General features: G+C 49.7%; 1 protein-coding gene across 1 annotated transcript in view; it reads right to left on the bottom strand.

Annotated features, from left to right (window-relative positions):
* Positions 1-7,450: 7,450 nt before the first annotated feature.
* Positions 7,451-22,199, bottom strand: part of LOC132386220 (B-cell differentiation antigen CD72-like) — a 34,627-nt gene continuing 19,878 nt past the window's right edge. Inside the window, exons 5-9 of the mRNA XM_059958501.1 lie at positions 19,267-19,383; positions 17,522-17,893; positions 10,093-10,241; positions 8,910-8,971; positions 7,451-8,145 (exon numbers count right to left, since the gene is read on the bottom strand). Of these exons, the coding sequence (XP_059814484.1) occupies positions 7,950-8,145; positions 8,910-8,971; positions 10,093-10,241; positions 17,522-17,893; positions 19,267-19,383 (896 nt within the window). The 3' untranslated portion in view covers positions 7,451-7,949. The remainder of the gene's footprint in view (positions 8,146-8,909; positions 8,972-10,092; positions 10,242-17,521; positions 17,894-19,266; positions 19,384-22,199) is intronic.

A 22,199-nucleotide genomic window follows, 5' to 3' on the forward strand; every position in this document is an offset into this window, starting at 1 on the left:
GGCTCTCGTATTATTTGAATATCTCGGATTATTAGCGTCTCACAGGATCTACACAGGGCCCAGAACGTGGACCAGCTGTACTTTGTCACTCTCCACGATACGTCCACAGCGGGTGCAACCTCATTTGCTCTCCACTGGGCCTTGGACCATTGCACAACAGTAATGGTTACGCCAGGCTGCGGTTTATTGTCCATAGCTGAGCGTTCAGCACAATCATTTCCTCAGTTCTTAAAAACAAGCTCCAAATTCTGGTCCAGGGTATATAACGTAGAACGTAGAATGCACAGTACAAGCCCGTAGGCCCACAATGTTGTGTCGACATTTAATCCCTGCATTCTATATCACCCCCCCCCCCCCAACTGAAATTCCTCCACATACCGGTCTAGTACTCTATTAAATTCCACTAGTGCAACTGCCTCCACCACTGACTCAGGTAGTGCATTCCACGCACCAACAAGTCTCTGAGTAAAAATAAACGTCCTCTCATCCCCCTTAAACTTCCCTCCCCTTAGCTTAAAGACATGTCCTCTTGTACTGTGCCCTGAGGAAGAGGTGCTGCCTGTCCACTTTATCTATTCCTCTTAATATCTTGTACACCTCTATCATATCTCCTGTCATCCTCCTTCTCTCCAGTGAGTAAGGCCCGAGCTCCCTTAATCTCTGACCATAATCCATACTCTCTAAACCAGGCAGCATCCTGGTAAATCTCCTCTGTACCCTTCCCAATGTTTTCGCATCCTTCCAATAGTGAGGCGATCAGAACTGGACACGGTATTCCAAGTGTGGCTGAACCAGAGTTTGATATGGCCGCATCATTACAACTTGAACAAATTCTATCCTTCGTATAATGAAGCTAACACCCCGTGAACTTTCGTAACTGCCCTATCTACCTGTGAGACAAATTTCTGGGATCTGTGGACATCTACCCCCAGATATATCAGCTTCTCCATGGTACCAAGTATCCTGCCATTTACTTAGTACTCTTCCTTGGAGTTTGTCCTGTCAAAGTGCACACCTGACCCCTCTCAGGTTTGAACTCCATCTGCCACTTCTGAGCCCACTTCTGCATCCTGTCAACGTTTTTCTGCAATCTTCGATAATCCTCAACACTACCCAAAACAACACAAACTTTGTGTCTCATGCAAACTTTCCAACCCTTCTACCCACACATCCAATCCGTTAATAAAAATCGCGAAAAGCCTGGAGCCCAGGACCATCATGCTCCAGAATATCAACCTCACTCATATTGTCCTCACTGTCATCAAGTTCCCTCTCATTGGTAAATGCCGAAGAGAAGTATTCATTAAGGATCTCACACACTTCCACAGCCTGCAGGTACACATTCCCACCTTTATCTGTAATCGGTCCTACCTTCACCCCTATCATCCTTTTGCTCTTCACATCATTGAAAGAGGCCTTGGGGTTTTCCTTTACCCTTCTCGCCAAGGCTTTCTCATGCCCCCTACTTGCTCTCCTCAGCCCCTTCTGAACCTTCTTGCTTGCTACCCTATATTCCTTAATAGCTCCATCTGATCCTTGCTTCCTAAACCCCATGTATGCTGCCCTCTACCACCTGACTAGATGTCCACCTCACTTGTCACCCCTGGTTCCATCTCCCTACCAGTCTTTATCTTCCTCATTGGGTCGAATCATCCCCAACATCCTGATCCCTAAATTTCGACCACATGTCCATTGTATATTTCCTTGCGATAACATCACCCCAATTAACACCTGCAAGTTCTAGTCTTATATCTTCATAATTTCAATTTCCCCAATTAAAAATTATCCTATTCTCTCTGATTCTATTCTTTTCCATGATAATTCCAAAGGCCAACAGAGGAGGTCACTGTCCCTCAGATGCTCACCCACTGAGAGATCTGTGATCTGACCCGGTTCCTTGTCTATTACTAGATTTAGTATGGCATTCCCCCTATTCGGCCTGTCAACATACTGTGACAGGAAACCCTCCTGGACACACTAAAGACACTTTGCCCCGTCTAACCCAATGGACGGTTAAAGTGTTATCACCGTCTGCAACAGGATGTTTAATTTCTCATCAGGGAACCACAGTGAGTGCAGTCCAATAATAACATTACCGATCAAGAGGCAATTTTGAGGTAGAAGCGAGGCTGCAGAAGGACATAAACACATTAGGAAAATGTACAAATGTGCAGCAGATAGAGTACAGTATGGGAGAGTGTATGGCCAAACACTTTGATAGAAAAATATGATAGTTGACCATTCTCTAATTGCAGAAATATTTACGGTACAAAGGGATCTCGTGCAGGATTCCTTTAAGATTTATTTGCAGGTTCAGTCGGTACTGAGGAAGGAAAATATGATGTTACTTTTTTTATTGTGGAGGACTGAAATATATAAGCAAGGATGGAATTTTGTGACTTTATAAGGCACAGGTGCGGCTCAGTTTAAGTGTTGTGAGTATCTTGGGGCTCCTGATGGAGGAAAGGATGTCCATAGTTTGGACAGGGTTCACAACAGGTGCACAATACTTATTCTGTGATTGAAAGCTTTGTTATACGGGAAGCTTTCACGGCTCTGGGCCGGAATACACTGGAAATCAAAGGATAAGGGGTGCACAGAGGGTGCCTCTCTATTCTTAGATGTATCCTCTGGTCTTTCACTGCGGGGAAATCATCTCCACATCCACTCGAGCAAAGCCTTTCTCCATTTGAGAGGTTTCGATGAGGTCACAACTTATTGACTTAATCCTGGTGTAGGCCCAGAGTCTTCAAACGATTTTTATGGAATCAACCTCTTGACACTCTTTAGAACCCTCTTCAGCTTCAGTACATCCTTTACTAAATAAAAGGCCCACAACCGTTCACAGTACTCCACGAGAGGCCTCACCAATGCTTTGTAAATTCTCAGTATTACATCATTGCTTTTATGTTCCAGCCCTCTTGAAATGAATTCCGATTTTGCATTTACTTTCTTCAACCCGCAAGATAACGTTTAGAGGATCCCATTCATCCTTCGATATTTTTCCGAATTTTCTCTCCATTTAAAGAAGAGGCTCTGCGCTCTCGGCTTCCTGAAAACAGCTTGCCCCTCCACCCATCTTCAAATCCTCTGCAAACGTCGCAACTACGCAATCAGCTCCATCATCCAAATGATTGTCATACAAGGTAGAAAGTATTGCTCCCAACACAGGCCCCTGTGGAAAGTGATGAGCCACCGGCAGCCAAACAAAAAGTCTCCGCTCATTCCCACCCTTTGCCTCCTGTCACTGAAACACCGCTTTGTCCATTATACTCTGGACATTAGAATTCATCACCTCTATTCATCCAGTTCGATGGCGTCTACATTTTACGCTGCAACTCAACCATTTTACTGCGATGTTGCCTCCTCAATAGCCTCTCCTCAGTACACATTCACTCTGTTTGTAAGCCAGTTGCGTCATCTTCAGCACTATTTTCAGCCAAAGCAGTTTATTCTGCATTGAAATGTATACAGCCCAGGAAAATATCTGCACTGATCTCTACCAGCTGATTACCAATTTTACGTGAGTTCCTATCACCATCCGCCTCCACAACCTCAGCAAAAACTGTTCTGGAACTCTGTCGCCTACTTCTCAGTGGCTATCAGAAACCTCTGCGTGGAGATTGTATAATCTGGTTCTAGACTTGCTAGCACATGGCACTGGTAGCAATATTGGAGATCCTGCCCTTTAAACTAACACCCTGTGTCTTCTCCTCACTTATCCTACCCATGCCATTGGTAGCCAAATGGAACACGATCAGAGAAGCTCCCCTGCTGGGCCTCGGACCATCTGGACAATTACAATACCTACAGCAGCCTGCGGTTTACTGACTACAGCTCAGAGTTCAGCACAGTCATTTCCTCATTTCTAATCAACAAGCTCCAAATCCCGGGCAGTGCATCTCCCTCTGCAACCGAATGTTTTACTTCCTCATCGGGAAACCACAGTCAGTGTAGATCGGCCAAAATATTTCCGATCAACAAACAGTGCTTAAGTAGCAGGCAGGCTACAGAGGGGTTCATGCAGATTAGGAAAAACGGGCAAGCTAGTGTCTGATGGGATAACGTGTTTGCAGGTACATGATCATGCAATTTGGTATCAGAAACAAAGGTGTAGACTATTTTCTAAATGTAGAGAAAATTCAGCAGTCTACGGACAAAAGGGTTTGGGCATCCACGTGCAGGATTCCCTCAAAATTAAGTTACAGGAGCTGTAGTTGGTGAGGAAGGAAAATACACGTCAGCATTCATTTCCAGATGAGGAGAAGAGAAATCAACGATCAAAAACCGACTTAAATACACACTGAAACCTGGTCTCCTTCGGTCTGTGGTAGAGCATTCCACAGATTCACGACTCGCTGGTTAAATAAATAATTCCTCCCTACCCCTGTTCTGAGAGGGTGCTCCTCAATTCTGAGGCTGTGTAGTTTAGTTCTATACACCAACCCCAAAGGAAGAGACCTTCCCTATCCACCCTGTCTCTTCTTTCAGCATTGGTTAGGTTTCAATCAGACTTAGCCCACTCCCACTCCCGCTCTTCCGCATTCTTCTAAATTCCAGTGAATGCAGTCCCCAAGCAGCTAAATGTTATTTAGAGTTTACCCCTTCATTTCCTTAATTACCCTTGATAACCTCCTCTGAACTCTCTTCAATCAGAACCCATCCTTTATTTACAATATGCAATAGATAATAGACAATAGGTGCAGAAGTAGACCATTTGTCCCTTCGAGCCTGCACCGCCATTCTGAGATCATGGCTGATCATCTGCTATCAATACCAGGTTCCTGCCTTGTCCCTTCATCCTTTGATTCCCCTATCCATAAGATACCTATCTAGCTCCTACTTGAAAGCATACAGAGAATTGGCCTCCACGACCTTCCGAGGCAGTGCATTCCAGACCCCCACAACAGCCTGGGAGAAGAAGTTTTTCCTTAACTCTGTCCAAAATGACCTACCCCTTATTCTCAAACCATGCCCTCTGGTACTGGACTATCCCAGCATCTGGAACATATTTCCTGCCTCTATCTTGTCCAATCCCATAATAATCATGTTTCAATCAGATCCCCTCTCAATCTCCTTAATTCCAGTGTGTACAAACCCAGTCTCTCTAAACTCTCTGCGTAAGACAGTCCAGACATCCCAGGAATTAACCTCATGAATCTACGCTGCACTTCCTCTACAGCCAGGATGACCTTCCTTAACCCTGGAGACCAAAACTGTACCCAATACTCCAGGTGAGGTCTCACCAGGGCTCTGTACAAATGCAGAAGGATTCCCTTGCTCTTGTACTCAATTCCCTTTGTAATCAAGGCCAACATTCCATTAGCCATATATTATCCGTAGATATATCTCATATCTGGGATATGGGGCCCAGAACCGTTGCAAATACTCGTTTCTGCCTGGTTAGAGCGTAAAGAAGGCTCAGCATTATTGCCCTGTTTTCCCGTTTCATTCCCTTTCACATAAATGGTAACATTCACTTGCCTTCTTTACAACAGACCCAAACTGCAAATAAACTGTCTGGGAACCTTACACGAGGACTCCTAACTCACTCTGCACCTCTGATATTTGAAACTTCCTCCCAACTGATAATTGTCCGCCCTGTTGTGCCTTATTCCAAAATTCATTTTCATACGTTTCGCAAAATTACATTCGCTCTGCCATTTTGCCCATTCTTCCAATTTATCTGTAACCTGCTGTAATCGCATTGCTTCCTCAGCTCGACCTACCCCTTCACCGACCTTTTCATCATCCTCACACTTGGCCATGAATTTATCAATTCAATCTCCCAAATCGTTGACAAACATGGTAAAATTAACTGTCGCAATTCAGACCACTGAGGATCCCCAATAGACACCAACGGCCAATCAGAAAAGCAGCCTTTTATTACCACGCTCTTCCTTCTGCCTGTCAGCCATTCCGCGATCCATGCCAGAATCTCTCCTGTAACGCCATAGGATTTTCCCTTGTTCAGTTGCCTAAAGTGTGGCGCCTTGTCGAATGCCCTCTGAAAAACCACGAGAGTGACAACAACTGTCTGTCCTGCGTCCACTCGTTTTGTTACTCCCTCTGAGAACTCTAACAACTTGTCCGGCAAGATTCGCACTCACAGACACTCACAGTGACATCCACTGTCTCTCCTGTGTCCACTCGGTTTGTTACTCCCTCTGAGAACTCTAACAGGCTTGTCCGGCAGGATTCACACTCACAGACACTCACAGTGACATCCACTGTCTCTCCTGTGTCCACTCGGCTTGTTACTCCCTCTGAGAACTCTAACAGGCTTGTCCGGGAAGATCCGCACTCACAGTCGCCATGCTGACGTTCACTTATTTTCTGATTCCTCTTAAAGGACCACAACCTTCTCCTGAGGAACAGAGACTGATTCTTCCGCAGCCAGTTGAGGCTGTTTTTTTAAAAAACTACTTCATCATCCGACTTCACACTCACTATTGCTAACTTACATTAAATTCCGTTGACTTTAATGTAGTCCTTATTATCTCTCGTCAGCCGCGGATGCCATATGAGAACTTCTCTATCTCTGGGGTATATCTATCCTGCGCCTTGTGAACTGTTCCTCGAAACTCTACCCAACTCTGCTATGCCGTGGTCGCCCCCAGTAACCTCCTCCAATCCCCCTGGGCAAGCTCCTCTCTCATGCGTCAGTCATTCCCTTCATTCCATTGTGCGAGAAAAATAAAAAGTTTAAAAGTAATAAGTAAGAGTGGAGTGAAGTGAAGCGAAGAAAATTCAAGTGTATCGAGAGAAAGATAACATGATTTTAAAAGCACAATGAGCGTTAAGTCACTTTGTCTGAATGCCCGTATTTTTCCAAATAAGGTCGGTGAACGTGTGGCACAAAGCAGTACAAAAGGGAATGATATAGTGGCCATTATAGAGACGTGGTTGCAGGGTGGAGAGGATTGGGAATTTAATATCCAAGGATATCAGGCAATATTGAAAGATAAGCAGGAATGTCAAGGAGTTGGATTGGCGTTCGTAATTAAGGACGAGATTAGACCGACACTGAGAGACAATATACGCTAAGACCTAGAGAGCAGAATGCTGAATCCATCTGGTTACACATAGCTCATTCATTCAAACACGGAGAAGGTGCCATGTTCCCGACTGAACATCCAGCTTTCCCCGGAGTGTGGTTCGCTGTCACTTTCCCTTGAAGGTTCAGACTGCTAATTATTGCCTGTCAGCAATCGTCCCCTCCACCGAGAACATGTTCAAGAAGAAATGCCTCGGGAAGACCACATTCATCACCGAGGAAGTGCCGGTGAAATGCCCCGGTCTCCCGCCGGGAAATACCCTGTGTTCATCGAAACCATCGGGGAAGTGTACAGGCGTCTTAAAACTCAACCAATTACGAGCAGTTGCTTCCCCTCCGCCATCAGATTGCGAACGCTCCCTGAACACTGAAACACTGCCTCGGTATTCAACTGTATGCAGTATTTATTAATTTTCCAAATTTATGTTAATTTTACAACTTTTCACCGTGCTGAGCTCACGTTGAAGTTGTACAAGGCGTCACTGAGGCCGCGTTTGGAGAGCAGTGTTCAGTTCCGGTCGCCCTCATGGAGGAAAGATGTCACTGAGCTGGAAAGAGTGCCTGAGGGAGCATTCCGAGGATGTTCCCGGGACTCGAGCGTCTGAGATATGGAGAGAAGACAAGAAGGATGTGTCTATATTCGTTAGAGCGTGGGTATGAAGCCAGGAGGGGCACAGATAGGGTGAATGTGCAGTCTTTTTCCCCCTTGGTTGAGAGTGTGTATAGAGAACGGAGAGAGGAGAGGCAGAGACTGGGGTTCGATCGGGAGAGGAGGGGTGGAAAGGGAATGATTTAGAGAGATGAAGGGTAAAAAGAGAAAAACAGTAGAAAGGGGGAGATGTAGAAATGGTTTGAGAGTGGGGCAGATTGAATGGCGAGAAGTGAGGTGCAGTCAGTTGATTGAACTCGGCCCCACGGGCTGTTGACAGAAACCTTGGATCTCTGCAGGAATATCCGTGTCTAAATGTGCCGACTTCTCGCAGATGAATCTGTGTTTCCATTTGCAATTATAACTCCCGTACGAGCCGCAGTTACTGCAGCTGGTCGACCCATAGGATATCTTGTACAGAAGATCAGAGGCCACATTTCTATCAAAGAGGGTTAGACAATTTCAATAGAGACACAACAGTAGACAACCGGAGACGTCGCCAAACTAATAGCTCTGATCTGCATTCTCCCCACAGCCCCCTGTCAGCCTCGGAACTAATCCCATGATACCGCGCTCTCCCCACAGCCCCCTGTCAGCCTCGGAACTAATCCCATGATACTGCGCTCTGCCCACAGTCCCCTGTCAGCCTCGGAACTAATCCCATGATACCGCGCTCTCCCCACAGCCCCCTGTCAGCCTCGGAACTAATCCCATGATACCGCGCTCTCCCCACAGCCCCCTGTCAGCCTCGAACTAATCCCATGATACCGCGCTCTCCCCACAGCCCTCTGTCAGCCTCGGAACTAATCCCATGATACCGCACTCTCCCCACAGCCTCCTGTCAGCCTCGGAACTAATCCCATGATACCGCGCTCTCCCCACAGCTCCAGGTCCATGGCCGAACGAATCTCATTATACCGCGCTCCGCTAAAATCCCGAATAATCTCCCAAATTAATCCCCCTTCCTCACCCTCTCGGGACAACACTCTGTCAGTCAACAAACTAATCCCGCGGTTCCACTCTCAAAACAACACCGAGCCTTTGTCCAAACTAATCTCACTGACACCCTCTCTTCCCATAGATCTGAGTCAGAACTCAAATTGATACCACTGCCCGACTCTATCCACACGACCTCGTTTCATTCTCCAAACTAACCCACTGTCCCAATCCAATACCACAGACCGGCAACAGTCCAAACCTCACCTGTCTGCGCATTTTCCGATCCAGTATGATACAGATTGATAGACAGCATTAGAAACAAAATTCTGTGAAATTAAATCATTTCAGATAATGTTTAGAAACAGACTCTCTCATTGCATATCCATTTGAAGGGACGGAACAGAGAGGGAAACACCCATTGACTGAGCTCGGGAGTGTGGAGGGAGATTCACTCTGTGTTTGACCCCGGGAGTGTGTGATGGGATGGGGTGGAGGGAGATTCACTCTGTGTCAGACCACGGGAGTGTGTGATAGGACGGGGTGGAGTCAGCGTCACTCTGTGTCTGAACCCGGGAGTGTGTGATGGGACGGGGTGGAGTCAGCGTCACTCTGTGTCTGAACCCGGGAGTGTGTGATGGGACGGTGTGGAGGGAGTTTCACTCTGTGTCGGACCCCGGGAGTGTGTGATTGGACGGTGTGGAGGGAGATTCACTTTCTGTCTGAACCCGGGAGTGTGTGATGGGACGGTGTGGAGGGAGATTCACTCTCTCTGACCCCGGGAGTGTGTGATGGGACCGTGTGGAGGGAGATTCACTCTGTGTCTGACCTCGGGAGTGTGTGATGGGACGGTCTGGAGGGACATTCATTCTGTGTCTGACCCAGGGAGTGTTTCATGGGACGGTCCGGAGGGAGATTCACTCTGTCTGACCCCGGTGGTGTGTGATGGGACGGTGTGGAGGGAAATTCACTCTGTGTATGACCCCGGGAGTGTGTGATGGGACGGTGTGGAGGGGGATTCACTCTGTGTCCGACCCCGGGAGTGTGTGATGGGACGGTGTGGAGGCAGATTCACTCTGTGTCCGACCCCGGGAGTGTGTGATAGGACGGTGTGGAGGGAGTTTCACTCTGTGTCTGACCCCGGGAGTGTGTGATTGGACGGTGTGGAGGGAGATTCACTCTATGTCTGACCCCGGGGAGTGTTTGATGGGACGGGGTGGACGGAGATTCACTCTGTATCTGACCCCGGGAGTGTGTGATGAGACGCTGTGGAGGGAGATTCACTCTGTCTGACCCCGGGAGTGTGCGCCGGGACATTGTGGAAGGATCTTCCCAGGAGTGTGGGGGGTGGGGCGGTGGCCGGATTAGGATTGTGTGGGGGGGAGAATCACTGTTTGTCTCATCCCGTGATCTCCTGATTACTGATATCTCTTCTCAGGGCAAGACATACCTTTTCCTTGTTTGAATTTATTTCGAGGAGCCCTGAATCAAGTTCTGAACAATGTTGCCTCGCTCCATCATAAGTATTTGCGATCTTGGATATGAAATAACACCGGTCTTCATTTTTGATCCAGATTTGCGGACACGTTTGCTCTGCAACTAAGAATAAAGGAACCATATATCTCCCTCCATAATTCCCGTCGCATCAACTGGGATCAGTAAAAAGTTAGCCTCCCTCCACACCGTCCCATCACACACTCCCGTGTTCAGTCACAGAGTGAATCTCCCACGACACCGTCCCATCACACACTCCCGGGGTCAGACACAGAGTCAAGCTCCCTCCACACCGTCCCATCACACACTCCCGGGGTCAGACACAGAGTCAAGCTCCCTCCACACCGTCCCATCACACACTCCCGTGTTCAGTCACAGAGTGAAGCTCCCACGACACCGTCCCATCACACACTCCCGGGGTCAAACACAGAGTGGATCTCCCTCCACACCGTCCCATCACACACTCCCGTGTTCAGTCACAGAGTGAAGCTCCCACGACACCGTCCCATCACACACTCCCGGGGTCAATCACAGAGTGGATCTCCCTCCACACCGTCCCATCTCTCACTCCCTCCACACCGTCCCATCACACACTCCCGTGTTCAGTCACAGAGTGAAGCTCCCACGACACCGTCCCATCACACACTCCCGGGGTCAAACACAGAGTGGATCTCCCTCCACACCGTCCCATCTCTCAGTCCCTCCACACCGCCCCATCACACACTCCCGTGTTCAGTCACAGAGTGAAGCTCCCACGACACCGTCCCATCACACACTCCCGGGGTCAAACACAGAGTGGATCTCCCTCCACACCGTCCCATCACACACTCCCGGGGTCAAACACAGAGTGGATCTCCCTCCACACCGTCCCATCACACACCAACGGGCTCAGACACAGTGTGACGCTCCCTCCACACCGTCCCATCACACAACCCCGTGGTCAGGCACACAGTGAATCTCCCTCCACACCGTCCATCAGACACTCACGGGGCCAGGCATAAAGTGAACCTCCCTCCACACCGTCCTATCAGACATACCCTGGGTCAGACACAGTGTGAATCTCCCTCCACACCGTCCGATCACAAATTCCCTGGGTCAGACACAGAGAGAATCTCCCTCTACACGGACCTATCACACACTCCCGAGGTCAGACACAGAGTCAAGCTCTCTCCACACCGTCCCATCACACACTCCCGAGGTCAGACACAGAATGAATCTCCCTCCACACCGTCCCATCATACAAACCTTGGGTCAGACACAGAAACAGGCTCCCTTCACACTGTCCATCACACTCTCACGGGATCAGGCATAGAGTGAACCTCCCTCCACACCGTCCTTTCAGATATACCCTGGGTCAGACACCGAATGAATCTCCCGCCACACCGTTTCATCACACACCCCCGGGGTCGATGTGAATCTCCCTCCACATCGTTCTATCACATTATTGTTTGGATCAGACGCGGAGCGAAGCTCACTCCGCCCAGTCACGTCACTCATTCTAGCAGTCAAACATAGAGCAAAACCTGCTTCTTCCGAGCTATCACAGAATGTCAATCGCAGAGAGAATGTCCTGATGCATCATCTCTTCACAAAGTCAGGGTCAGACTCGAAGTGATGTAATACAGTACCGACCAGCCGAATCTCACAATCCCGGCATCAGACACTAGGTGTCGCTGTTTGCACAACGCCCCTTCACACTTTCCGGGGTCAGATACAGAACGATGCTCCCATGGATTCTCCACCTTCCAGTAATTCCCTCCCCTTCCGTACTAGCATCCCAGTTTCACTCTTCCTCCTCCTCCAGCACCCTGTCACCTCCACCATGCTTCCACCTCCTACAACTACCCATGGAGCTTTCCTCTTACCTTCGTTAGAACCACAGACCACAACAGCACAATGCAGGCCCTTCAGCCCTCCATGCTGTGCCGTCCATATAATTCTTAAAAACATGTACTAAACCCACACTACCCAGTAACACTCCATTATTCTTTCAAATATGTGCCTGTCCAAAAGACTTTTAAATGCCCCTAATGTTTTAGCCTCCACCACCATCGCTGGCAAGTCATTCCAGCCGCTCACAAACCCTCTGTCTAAAAAGTCATAACCCTGTGGTTTCCAATAAACTTCCCTCCCTTACTGTTTACATATGCCCTCTGTTGTTTGCTATTGGTGCCCTGCAAAACAGGTACTGTCTATCCTCCCTATCTATGCCTCTGATAATTCTGAACACCTCTATCAAGTCCCGTCTCATTCTTCTACACTCCAAACAGAAAATTCCCAGTTCTGTTAACCTTGCTTCATACGACTTGATCTCCACATCAGGCAACATCCATAGGGGAGGCTTCTTTACCTTTCCTGCCTATGCACTAGCTGCTACCCATAACCCACAGCTTCATTTTTCCCTTCACTGACTTTTCACCTAGCACCTACCATCCTTAACCTTCCCACCCTTCCCCCACGTTCTCTATAGTGCCCCTGCCCTACCCCAGTCCTGAGGAAGGGTGACGATCATAAAACATTGACTGTTCCTTTCCACGGAAGCTGCCCGACCTGCTAAGTTCATCAAGCATGTTGTTTGTGTTGCCTTGACCGCATCATATGCAGAGTACTTTGTGTTTAAGTTCCCTCCACACCATTCTATAACACACTCCCGGGCTCAGACACTAGATGTCGCTCATTCCACACGGCCAATCACATTTTCCAGGGTCAAACACAGAGTGAAAATCTCTCCGCACTGTCCCATCACACACTCCCGGGGTCAGACACAGAGTGAATCTCCCTCCACACTGTCCCATCGCACACTACCGGGGTCAGACACAGAGTGAATCTCCCTCCACACCGTCCCATCACACACACCCGGGGTCAAACACAGAGTGAAAATCTCTCCGCACTGTCCCATCACACACTACCGGGGTCAGACACAGTGAATCTCCCTCCACACCTCCCGATCACACACTCCCGTGGTCAGACACAGAGTGATTCTCCCTCCACAAAGTCCTATCACTCACTCCCTGGTTCAGACACAGTGGAATTCTCCCTCCACACCGTGCCATCACACACTCCCGGGGTCAGTCACAGAGTGAAACACCCTCTACACCGTCCCATCTCACACACAGCCGGGGACGCTGTGAAACTCCCTCCACATCGCTCTGTCACATTCTTTTGAGATCAGACGTGGAGTGAAGCCCACTCCGTCAATGACGTCACTCATTCAGGTAGTCAAACGGAGAGCAAAAGCCGCTTCTTCCGAGCTATCACAGAGATGTCAAACGCAGAGAGAAGGTCCTGATCCATCATCTCTTCACACAGTCAGGGTCAGACGCAAAGTAATGTAATACAGTACCCGACATGCCGCATTACACAGTCCCGGCATCAGACAGTAGTTGTCGCTGTTTTGCACATCGTCGCTTCTCACTTTCCAGTGTCAGACACAGAACGAAGCTCCCTTGAACTTTCCAGTTTCCAGTAATTCCTTCCCCCTACCTTCCCACATCCCAGTTTTAATCACTGGAATTTAGAAGATAAGGGGGGATATTGAAACATATAAAATTCGAAAGGAATTGGACAGGCTAAATGCTGGAAGGTTGTGTCCGACGTTGGGGAAGTCCGGAACAAGGTGTCACAGTTCTAGTCTAAAGGGGAAGCCTTTTAGGAAAAGGAAACACTTATATGAGGAAAAACGATATGAGGAAAAACTTCTTCAGACAGAGAGTGGTGAATCTGTGGAATTCTCTGCCACAGGAAACAGTTGAGGCCGGTTCATTGGCTATATTTATGAGGAAGTTAGATATGACACTTTTGGCTAAAGGGATCAGTGGGTATGGAGAGAAAGCAGGTTCAGCGATCTGAGTTGGTTGATCAGCCATGACCATACTGAATGGCGGTGCAGGCTCGAAGGGCCGAATAGCCTACTCCTTCACCTATTTTCTGTGTTTCTTTGTTCCCTCCTCCTCCAGCTCCCTATCAGTTCCCTCATGGTACCGCTTCCTTCGACTATCTATCGTGCTTTTCTATTACATTCCTTAGAACCATTGAACACCACAGCACAATGCAGGCACCTCAGCCCTCCATGTTGTGCCAACCAATGTAATCTTTGCAAAATGTACTAAACCCACGCTACCCTATAACCTTCCATGTTTCTTTCATTAATGTGCTTGTCAAAGAGGCTCTAAAATACCCTGAATTTTTTAGCCTATTGGCGGTCTGGGAAACAGGCACTGACTCTCCAGCCTATCTATGCCTCTCTTAATCTTGTAGACCTCTATCAAGTCCCCTCTCAGTCTTCTACGCTCCAAAGAAAAAAGTCACAGCTCTGCTAACCTTGCTTCATATGACTTGATCTCCAAACCCGGCAGCATCCATAGGGGAGGATTCTTTACCTTCCCTGCTACCCATAACTCTCATCTTGATCTTCCCTCTTACCGGTTTCTCATCCAGCACCTACCATACTTATCCTTCCCACCTTTCTCCCATGTTCTCTATAGAGCCCCTGCTCCCACCCCTCAGTCCTGACGAAGGGTCGCAGCCATAAAACGTTGACTGTTCCTTTCCACGGAAGCCTCCCGACCTGCTGAGTGCATCAATCGTGATGTGCGTGTTGCTTTGCCCGCAGCATGTGCAGAATATGTTGTGTTTAAGCTCCCTCCACTTCGTCCTTTAACACACTCCCGGGCTCGGAAACCAAATGTCGGTCATTCCACATGGTCCCATCACATTTTCCAGGATCAAACAGAGTGAAATTCCCTCCACACTGTCCCGTCGCACTCTCCTTGGTTCAGACACAGAGTGAATCTTCCTCCGTACCGTCCCATCACACACTCCCGGGGTCAGACACAGAGTGAATCTCCCTCCACACCGTCCCATCACACACTCCCGGGGTCAGACACAGAGTGAATCTCCCTCCACACCGTCCCATCACACACTCCCGGGGTCAGACACAGAGTGAATCTCCCTCCACTCCGTCCCATCACACACTCCCGGGGTCAGACACAGAGTGAATCTTCCTCCGTACCGTCCCATCACACACTCCCGGGGTCAGACACAGAGTGAATCTCCCCCCACACCGTCCCATCACACACACCAGACGTCAGACACAGAGTGAATCTCCCTTCACACAGTCCCATCACAAACTCCCGGGGTCAGGCATAGAGTGAAACTCCCTCCACACCGTCCCATCACACACGCCCGGGGTCAGACATAGAGTGAAACTTCCTGCACACCGTCCCATCACCCACACCCGGGGTCGATGTGAAACACCCTCCACAACGTCCTGTCACATTCCTTTGGGATCAGACGTGGAGCGAAGCTCACTCCGCCAGTGACGTCACTCATTCTAGCAGTCAAACATAGTGCAAAACCCGCTTCTCCCGAGCTATTACAGGGACGTCAATCGCAGAGAGAAGGTCCTGATGCATCATCTCTTCACACAGTCAGGGTCAGACGCAAAGTGATGCAATACAGTTCCCGTCCTGCCGAATCACGCATTCCCGGCAGCAGACAGTAGGTGTCCCAACACACTTTCCAGTGTCAGACACAGATGGAAGCTGCCTTGAATTCTCCAACTTCCAGTAAATCCCTCCAGCTCCCTTCCTCTTCCCACTTTCACTCTTCCTCCGCCTCCAGCTCACTCTCACCTCCCTCATGGTTTTTCCTTCTTCTACTACACATAATGTTTTTCCCTTACATTCCTTCGAACAATAGAACACAAGTGGCTCAATGCAGGCACTTCAGCCCTCCGTGTTTTACCGACCCATATAATCCTTTAAAAAAATTACTAAAGCCACACTACCCCATTACCCTCCATTTTTCTTTCAACCCCGTGCCTGTCCAAGAGGCTCGTAAATGTCCCTAAAGTTTTAGCCTCCACCACCATCCTTGGCAAGTCATTCCAGGCGCTCACAACCGTCTATGTAAAAACCTTACCCCTGATATCTCCCCTAAACTTCCCTACCTGACGTTTTACATATGCTGCCTGGTGTTTGCTATTGGTGCCCTCCAAAACAGATACTGACTATCCACCCTATCAATGCCTCTCATAATCTTGTAGACCATATCGTCCCCTCTCATTCTTCTACGTTCCAAATAGAAAAGTCCCAGCACTGCTAACCTTGATTCATACGACTTGATCTCCACATGAGGCAACATCCATAGGGGACGCTTCTTTACCTTTCCTGCCTATCCCCTCGCTGCTTCCCATTACACTCATCTTGATCTCAACCCTCACTTGTTTTTCACCAAGCACCGACCATCGTTAACCTTCCCAAACTTCCCCCATGTTCTCTATAGAGTCCCTGGCCCACCCCTCAGTCCTGGCGAAGGGTCACAGCTATAACACGTTGACTGTTCCTTTCCTCGGAAGCTGCCCGACCTGTTAAATTCATCAATCGTATTGTGTGTGTTGCTTTGACCGCAACATCTGCAGAGTACTTTGTGTTTAAGCTTCTTACACACCGCCCCATCACACAATCCCGGTGTCAGACACAGAGTGAGTCTCCCTCCACACCGTCCCATCACACACACACGGGGTCAGACACAGAGTGAATCTCCCTCCACACCGTCCCATCACACTCTTCCGGGGTCAGACACAGAGTGAATCTCCCTCCACACCGCCCATCACACACTCCCGGGGTCAGACACAGAGTGAATCTCCCTCCACACCGTCCCATCACACTCTTCCGGGGTCAGACACAGAGTGAATCTCCCTCCACACCGTCCCATCACACACTCCCGGGGTCAGACACAGATTGAATCTCCCTCCACACTGTCCCATCACACACTCCCGGGGTCAGACACAGAGTGAATCTCCCTCCACACCGTCCCGTCACAAACTCCCGGGGTCAGGCGCAGAGTAAATTTCGGTCCACAACGTCACATCACACATCCCGGGGTCAGGCACAGAGTGAATCTCCCTCCACACAGTCCCGTCACAAACTCCCGGGGTCAGGCGCAGAGTAAATTTCGGTCCACAACGTCACATCACACATCCCGGGGTCAGGCACAGAGTGAATCTCCCTCCACACAGTCCCATCACATACTCCCGATATCAGACATACAGAGAAACCCCCTCCACACCATCCCATCACATACTCCCAGGGTCAAACACACAGTGAAACTCCCTCCACACCGTTCCATAACGCACTCTCCGGGTCAGAGACAGAGTGAATCTTCCTCCACACCGTCCGATCACACACTCTCGGGGTCAGACACAGAGTGAAACTCCCTCCACACCGTTCCTTCACACACTCCCGGTGTCAGACACAGAGTGAATCTCCCTCCACACTGTTCCATCGCATACTCCCGGGGTAAGTGATGCAGTGAAACTCTCCACATCTTCCATTCTCACCCCCTGTTATATGGAGCAGTTGAAACGGAGGATGCCGTCTCACCTGTTCTCCTGATGAGGTATTGGCAAATCTGAGCTTTGTTTTCGTTGATGTTTCTGTACTTCATTTCGAGCTGATTGAACTGATAACGGAGATCGTTGTGCGTTCGATTCAGCTCCGAGAGATCCGAGTTGAGGACGGAAATGTTGTTTTCGAGGATAGTCAGGTTGTTGTTCATGGCGAAAAGACTATTCAGACAGGTTCTCTGAGAGATATCCAGGAGGGAGTTCTCGGATGTCCTGGATTCAAGGGTTGTGTTCAACTCATGGACATGCTGTTGACATTGGCGCTGGGTCCTGTTCATCTCCTGATGTTGTTTCCAAAGTCTCCGGTAGTTTCGGTCGGCGGTGATCAGAGACTGTCGAGTCTGTGATACTGAGAGGGATAGTAAAGTGCGTGTCAGTGACACGGTATGAGATGTGTCGGTGTCAGATGAGGGGAGTGTCTGTGTCACAGTGAGAGGTCTCTATGTGACGAGGTCTGAGGAGTGTCGATGTCACTGTGTGGGGAGTGTCGGTGTCGCACTGAGGTGCGTGTCTATGTCACAGTAAGGGATGTGTGACTGTCATAGTGAGGGGCCTGTCGGTGTTACAATGAGAGATGTGTCGGTGTCACACTGAGCAGTGCGTCTGTGTCACAGTGAGTTGTGTGAAGATGTCACAGTGAGTGGTGTGTGACGATGTCGCAGTGATATGTCTGTTTGTGTCACAGTGATTGACCTCTCTGTGACACAATGTGGGGAATGTTGGTGTCACAGAGAGGAGCCTGTCTATGTCACGGTGTGGTGTGTGTTGCTGTCACGCAGAAGGTTGCATCATTGTTCCGGAGAAGTTTGTGCCGGTGTCACAGTGAGGAGAGTGTTGGTGTCACGGTGAGCGGAGTGGTGGTGTCACTGTGAGGGGGGTGTCAATGTTGCGGTGTGGGGAGTGTAAGTGTCACGGTGAGAGGGAGTGTCGGTGTAAGGGAGTCACAGTTCGCAGTCTCGGTGTCACGTTCAGGGGAGTAGCGGTGTCACATTAAAGGGAGAGTCGGTGTCACGGTGTGGAGAGTGTCCGGATCACTGTGCTGGAAGTGTCATAGTGAGAGGGAGTGTCCATGTAACAGTGAGAGGGACTGTCCATGACATGGAAAGGGGCGTGACGATGTCCCGAAGTGGGGTCTGAAAGGTGTCACGGTGAGAGGGAGTGTCCGGATCACTGTGCTCGGAGTGTCAGTATTACAGTGAGACGGAGTGTCCATGTCACAGTGAGGGGGAAGTCCAGGACATGGTAAGGGGCGTGACAATGTCCCGAAGTGGGGTCTGAAAGGTGTCACGGTTGAGGGACGTGACAGTGTCAGCGTTACGATGTGAGGTAAAAGTCACGGTTAGGGGAGTGTTGGTGTAATGGTGTGGACTGGACGGTGGCACGGTGTTGGGAGTGTCGGGAATGCTGGTGTCATGGATAGGGGAGTGTCGATGTCACAGAGAAGGGTGTACAGATCTCACGGTGAAGGCTGTGTCAGTGTAGCGGTGAGAGATGTGTCGGTGTCACGGCAAGTGTACTGTCGTGCACGGTGTGAGGGTACTATCGTAATAATGGTAAGGGTCTTCTCTATGCTATGTTGAGGGTAACGTCTGTGTCACGGCGGGGGTCTTGCCGCTGTCACGGTGAGGAACGTGTCGGTGTCAGAGTGAGCTTTTTGCGCTAACATTTCATTTGACTCTGTTTGTTTACGGTATAACTACACCCGGAGCCCGTTCCACTCACCATAGATCGAAAGCCCGGCCACCATCGCGACGAGGCCGATCGTAGCGAGACAGAGTAGGGAGATCTTACGGACGGATCGATTTCCGATGTTCTGCTTCGGCTCCTGTTTCTGCGCACCTGTCGAAAGCCCATCAGAGTGTGTGTGAAATCAGCCTTCTCCCCCACTGGATCTCCCTTCCACCCACCATCCGCGCCCTATCCCTCCATCACGATCACCCCTCCCTCTCACAATCCCATCTACTTTCAGCCGTCATCCCCGACAGTCCAAATTACTTAACTTGGCAAAGGCTGACAGGTGTCTGACGGATTCCAGAGATCAGTCAGATCTCCCCTGAGCCTCCTCGGCTCCAGAGGAAGCGACCCAGGTGTCCGACCTCTCGTTGTAACACGTGGCACCGAATCCCGTCAGAATCCTGTTAAACCTCTCCGGAGGCTCCCCAACGCCCTGACATCCTTCCGATAATGGGGTGACCAGAACTGTATACAATACGCCTGATTCAGCCTAACCAGTGATTTTTGTTTTTATGAAGTTGCATTATAACAGCCGAAGTTTTAAACTCAGTGCCCCAACTGATATAAGCTTGGTATAACTGATAATGGAAAGAATGATATAAGCCTTCTTCGCCATCCTCTCAGAATGGATGAACCAATGCAAAGGTCTACAGGACCCCGGTGCTGAACAACACACTTGAAGGTTCTGTCTTTAATAGTCCGCTATCTCTGGATATTTGACCTACCAAGGTGCGACAGTTTAAGATTGTCCGGGTTAAACAGCTTTTAACATTTCTCCATCACAAATCAGAAACTGATCCATGTCTTTACAGGTCCTCTAAGCGATCCACAAGACCCATTAGCCTATCATCTAGAAACAGAACAAACCACGCACCTATACTTTCATTCAGATCGTTTATATACATCACAGACAGGGGAGATCCCACCCACGTCCATAGTTACAAGTCACTTCATTGGAGGAGAACAAGGTTACTCGATCTCAGAATGCAGAATAAAGTATCAACGTTACTGCGAAATTGCTGTGCAGGCAGACTATAAGGTTGAAGAGCCACGAAGAGGAGGATTTGAGGTCAAGAGTACATCTTATCGCATTAGGTGTCCGTTCAGTAGTCTGATTACTGTCGTGTACAAACTGTCCTTGAGCCTCCGGATACATGATTTCCCATTTTCACTCCGATGGGAGGGTGCAGAGGAGAGACTGTTCGGGGTGGGTGGAACCATTTATTTGATGATGCTGACTGTATTCCCGAGGCAGCAGGAAGTGCAGTCAGAGTTCATGGAGGGGAAGCTGGTTGCGGAGCTGGGCTCAGCTCTTTCCACAACGCTCTGCAGTTTCTTGCGGTCATGGGCGGAGCAGTGATTATATTTTTAGTGAGGAACCAGGACGTTTCATGAGAACAGTGTAGTGGACATGGTGAACAGGGAAGACAATATTTTGTTTTTCACTTTGTAGACGACTCTGCAGAATTTTGTGGGTCTCAGTGTCATAAGGTTAGGTGGGCGTTGATGCAGGACACAGACACTAAAGCACTAAGAACAAGACGGGACAGAACTAACGGACGGGACAGGTCGCAGACTAGGCTAGGAAAGCAGGACCAGGACGAGGGACTGTGGGCAAGGAGCCTTGGCGTGGACTCCGAGCGCGTGACTGCACAAGGACCGAGTCTTGACTTGGGTTCGGACCCCAAACCAGGCGTAGACGTGACGAGGCCTGGGTTCTTGGAGCTTGAGATTGGGATTCGTGGAGTTCGGGGCTTGAGATTGGGATTCTTGTTTCTCGAGGCTTGAGGCTGGGGTTCTTGGAGCTCGAGGCGTGAGGCTGGGATTCTGGTTTCTCGAGGCGTGAGGCTGGAGTTCTTGGAGCTCGAGGCTTGAGGCTGGGATTCTTGTTTCTCGAGGCTTGAGGCTGGAGTTCTTGGAGCTCGAGGCTTGAGGCTGGGGTTCTTGGAGCTCGAGGCTTGAGATTGGTATTCTTGATTCTCGAGGCTTGAGGCTGGGGTTCTTGGAGATCGAGCTTTGGGCTTGGGTTCTTGGGGAGCTTGGAGCTTGAATAACTCAGAGGCTGGAGCTTGGAGGCAGACTAGGAACTGTACCTCAACACAGAGCCGGGACTTATCCTTCGACAAGTCGGGACTCCTCTTTAACAAGACACGAACATGGACAGTACGTAGACATGGAGCCGGGACTTATCCTTCGACAAGCCGGGACTCAACTGTCACTCCACACGAAGGTTGGGCAGGACCATCCATCGGGTAATGGCAGAACGGACTGAATTACCCGACGGAGGCAAAGACAATACAAGACAGATTTCCCCGCAACGCAACAGCAGAACGGCCTGATTTGCCCCACGGAGGCGAGGACAAGACAAAACAGATCATCCCGTAGGGCAACGGCAGAAATGCCTGAATTACCCCACGGGCCGAGGACAGGAAGAGACCGAAGAACGACAGACAGTTCCACCTCTGCATCGGGGATGCTCCGAATCGTAGTTACGGCCAGCAACCTTGACTGGCTCCGGAAGCAACCGGATCCCTACCGAGCTCGGAGTGGCTGACGGCCACCCAGCTGGCCCGGGAGGCGGCCGAATCCGTCCCACAATGACAGCCCCGACCACTGACTGCAAGGCTCCAAGAAGCGAGGGTTCTCCACCCCAGCCTAAAGATGGTCGGTGTCGGTGCTAGCTTTCCGCCGGACATTTGATCCCAGGGAAGCTTGACAAGATGACCAACCCCCAACCACACTCAATCCCAGGGCCACTTATATTCCCAGCTACAGGATGAGGTTCAGGTGCTATGATTAAGTTCAACCGAAACAAGGGACAGTCGGAGGACCCGAGTCCGGAGACTGCAGACCGCACCTTGAACTGGAATGCGGACCTCGGACCGGACCGTGACCTGGAATGCGGACCTCGGACCAGACCG

The sequence above is a fragment of the Hypanus sabinus genome, unplaced genomic scaffold (assembly GCF_030144855.1).
Source record: "Hypanus sabinus isolate sHypSab1 unplaced genomic scaffold, sHypSab1.hap1 scaffold_1066, whole genome shotgun sequence".
Taxonomy (NCBI): domain Eukaryota; kingdom Metazoa; phylum Chordata; class Chondrichthyes; order Myliobatiformes; family Dasyatidae; genus Hypanus; species Hypanus sabinus.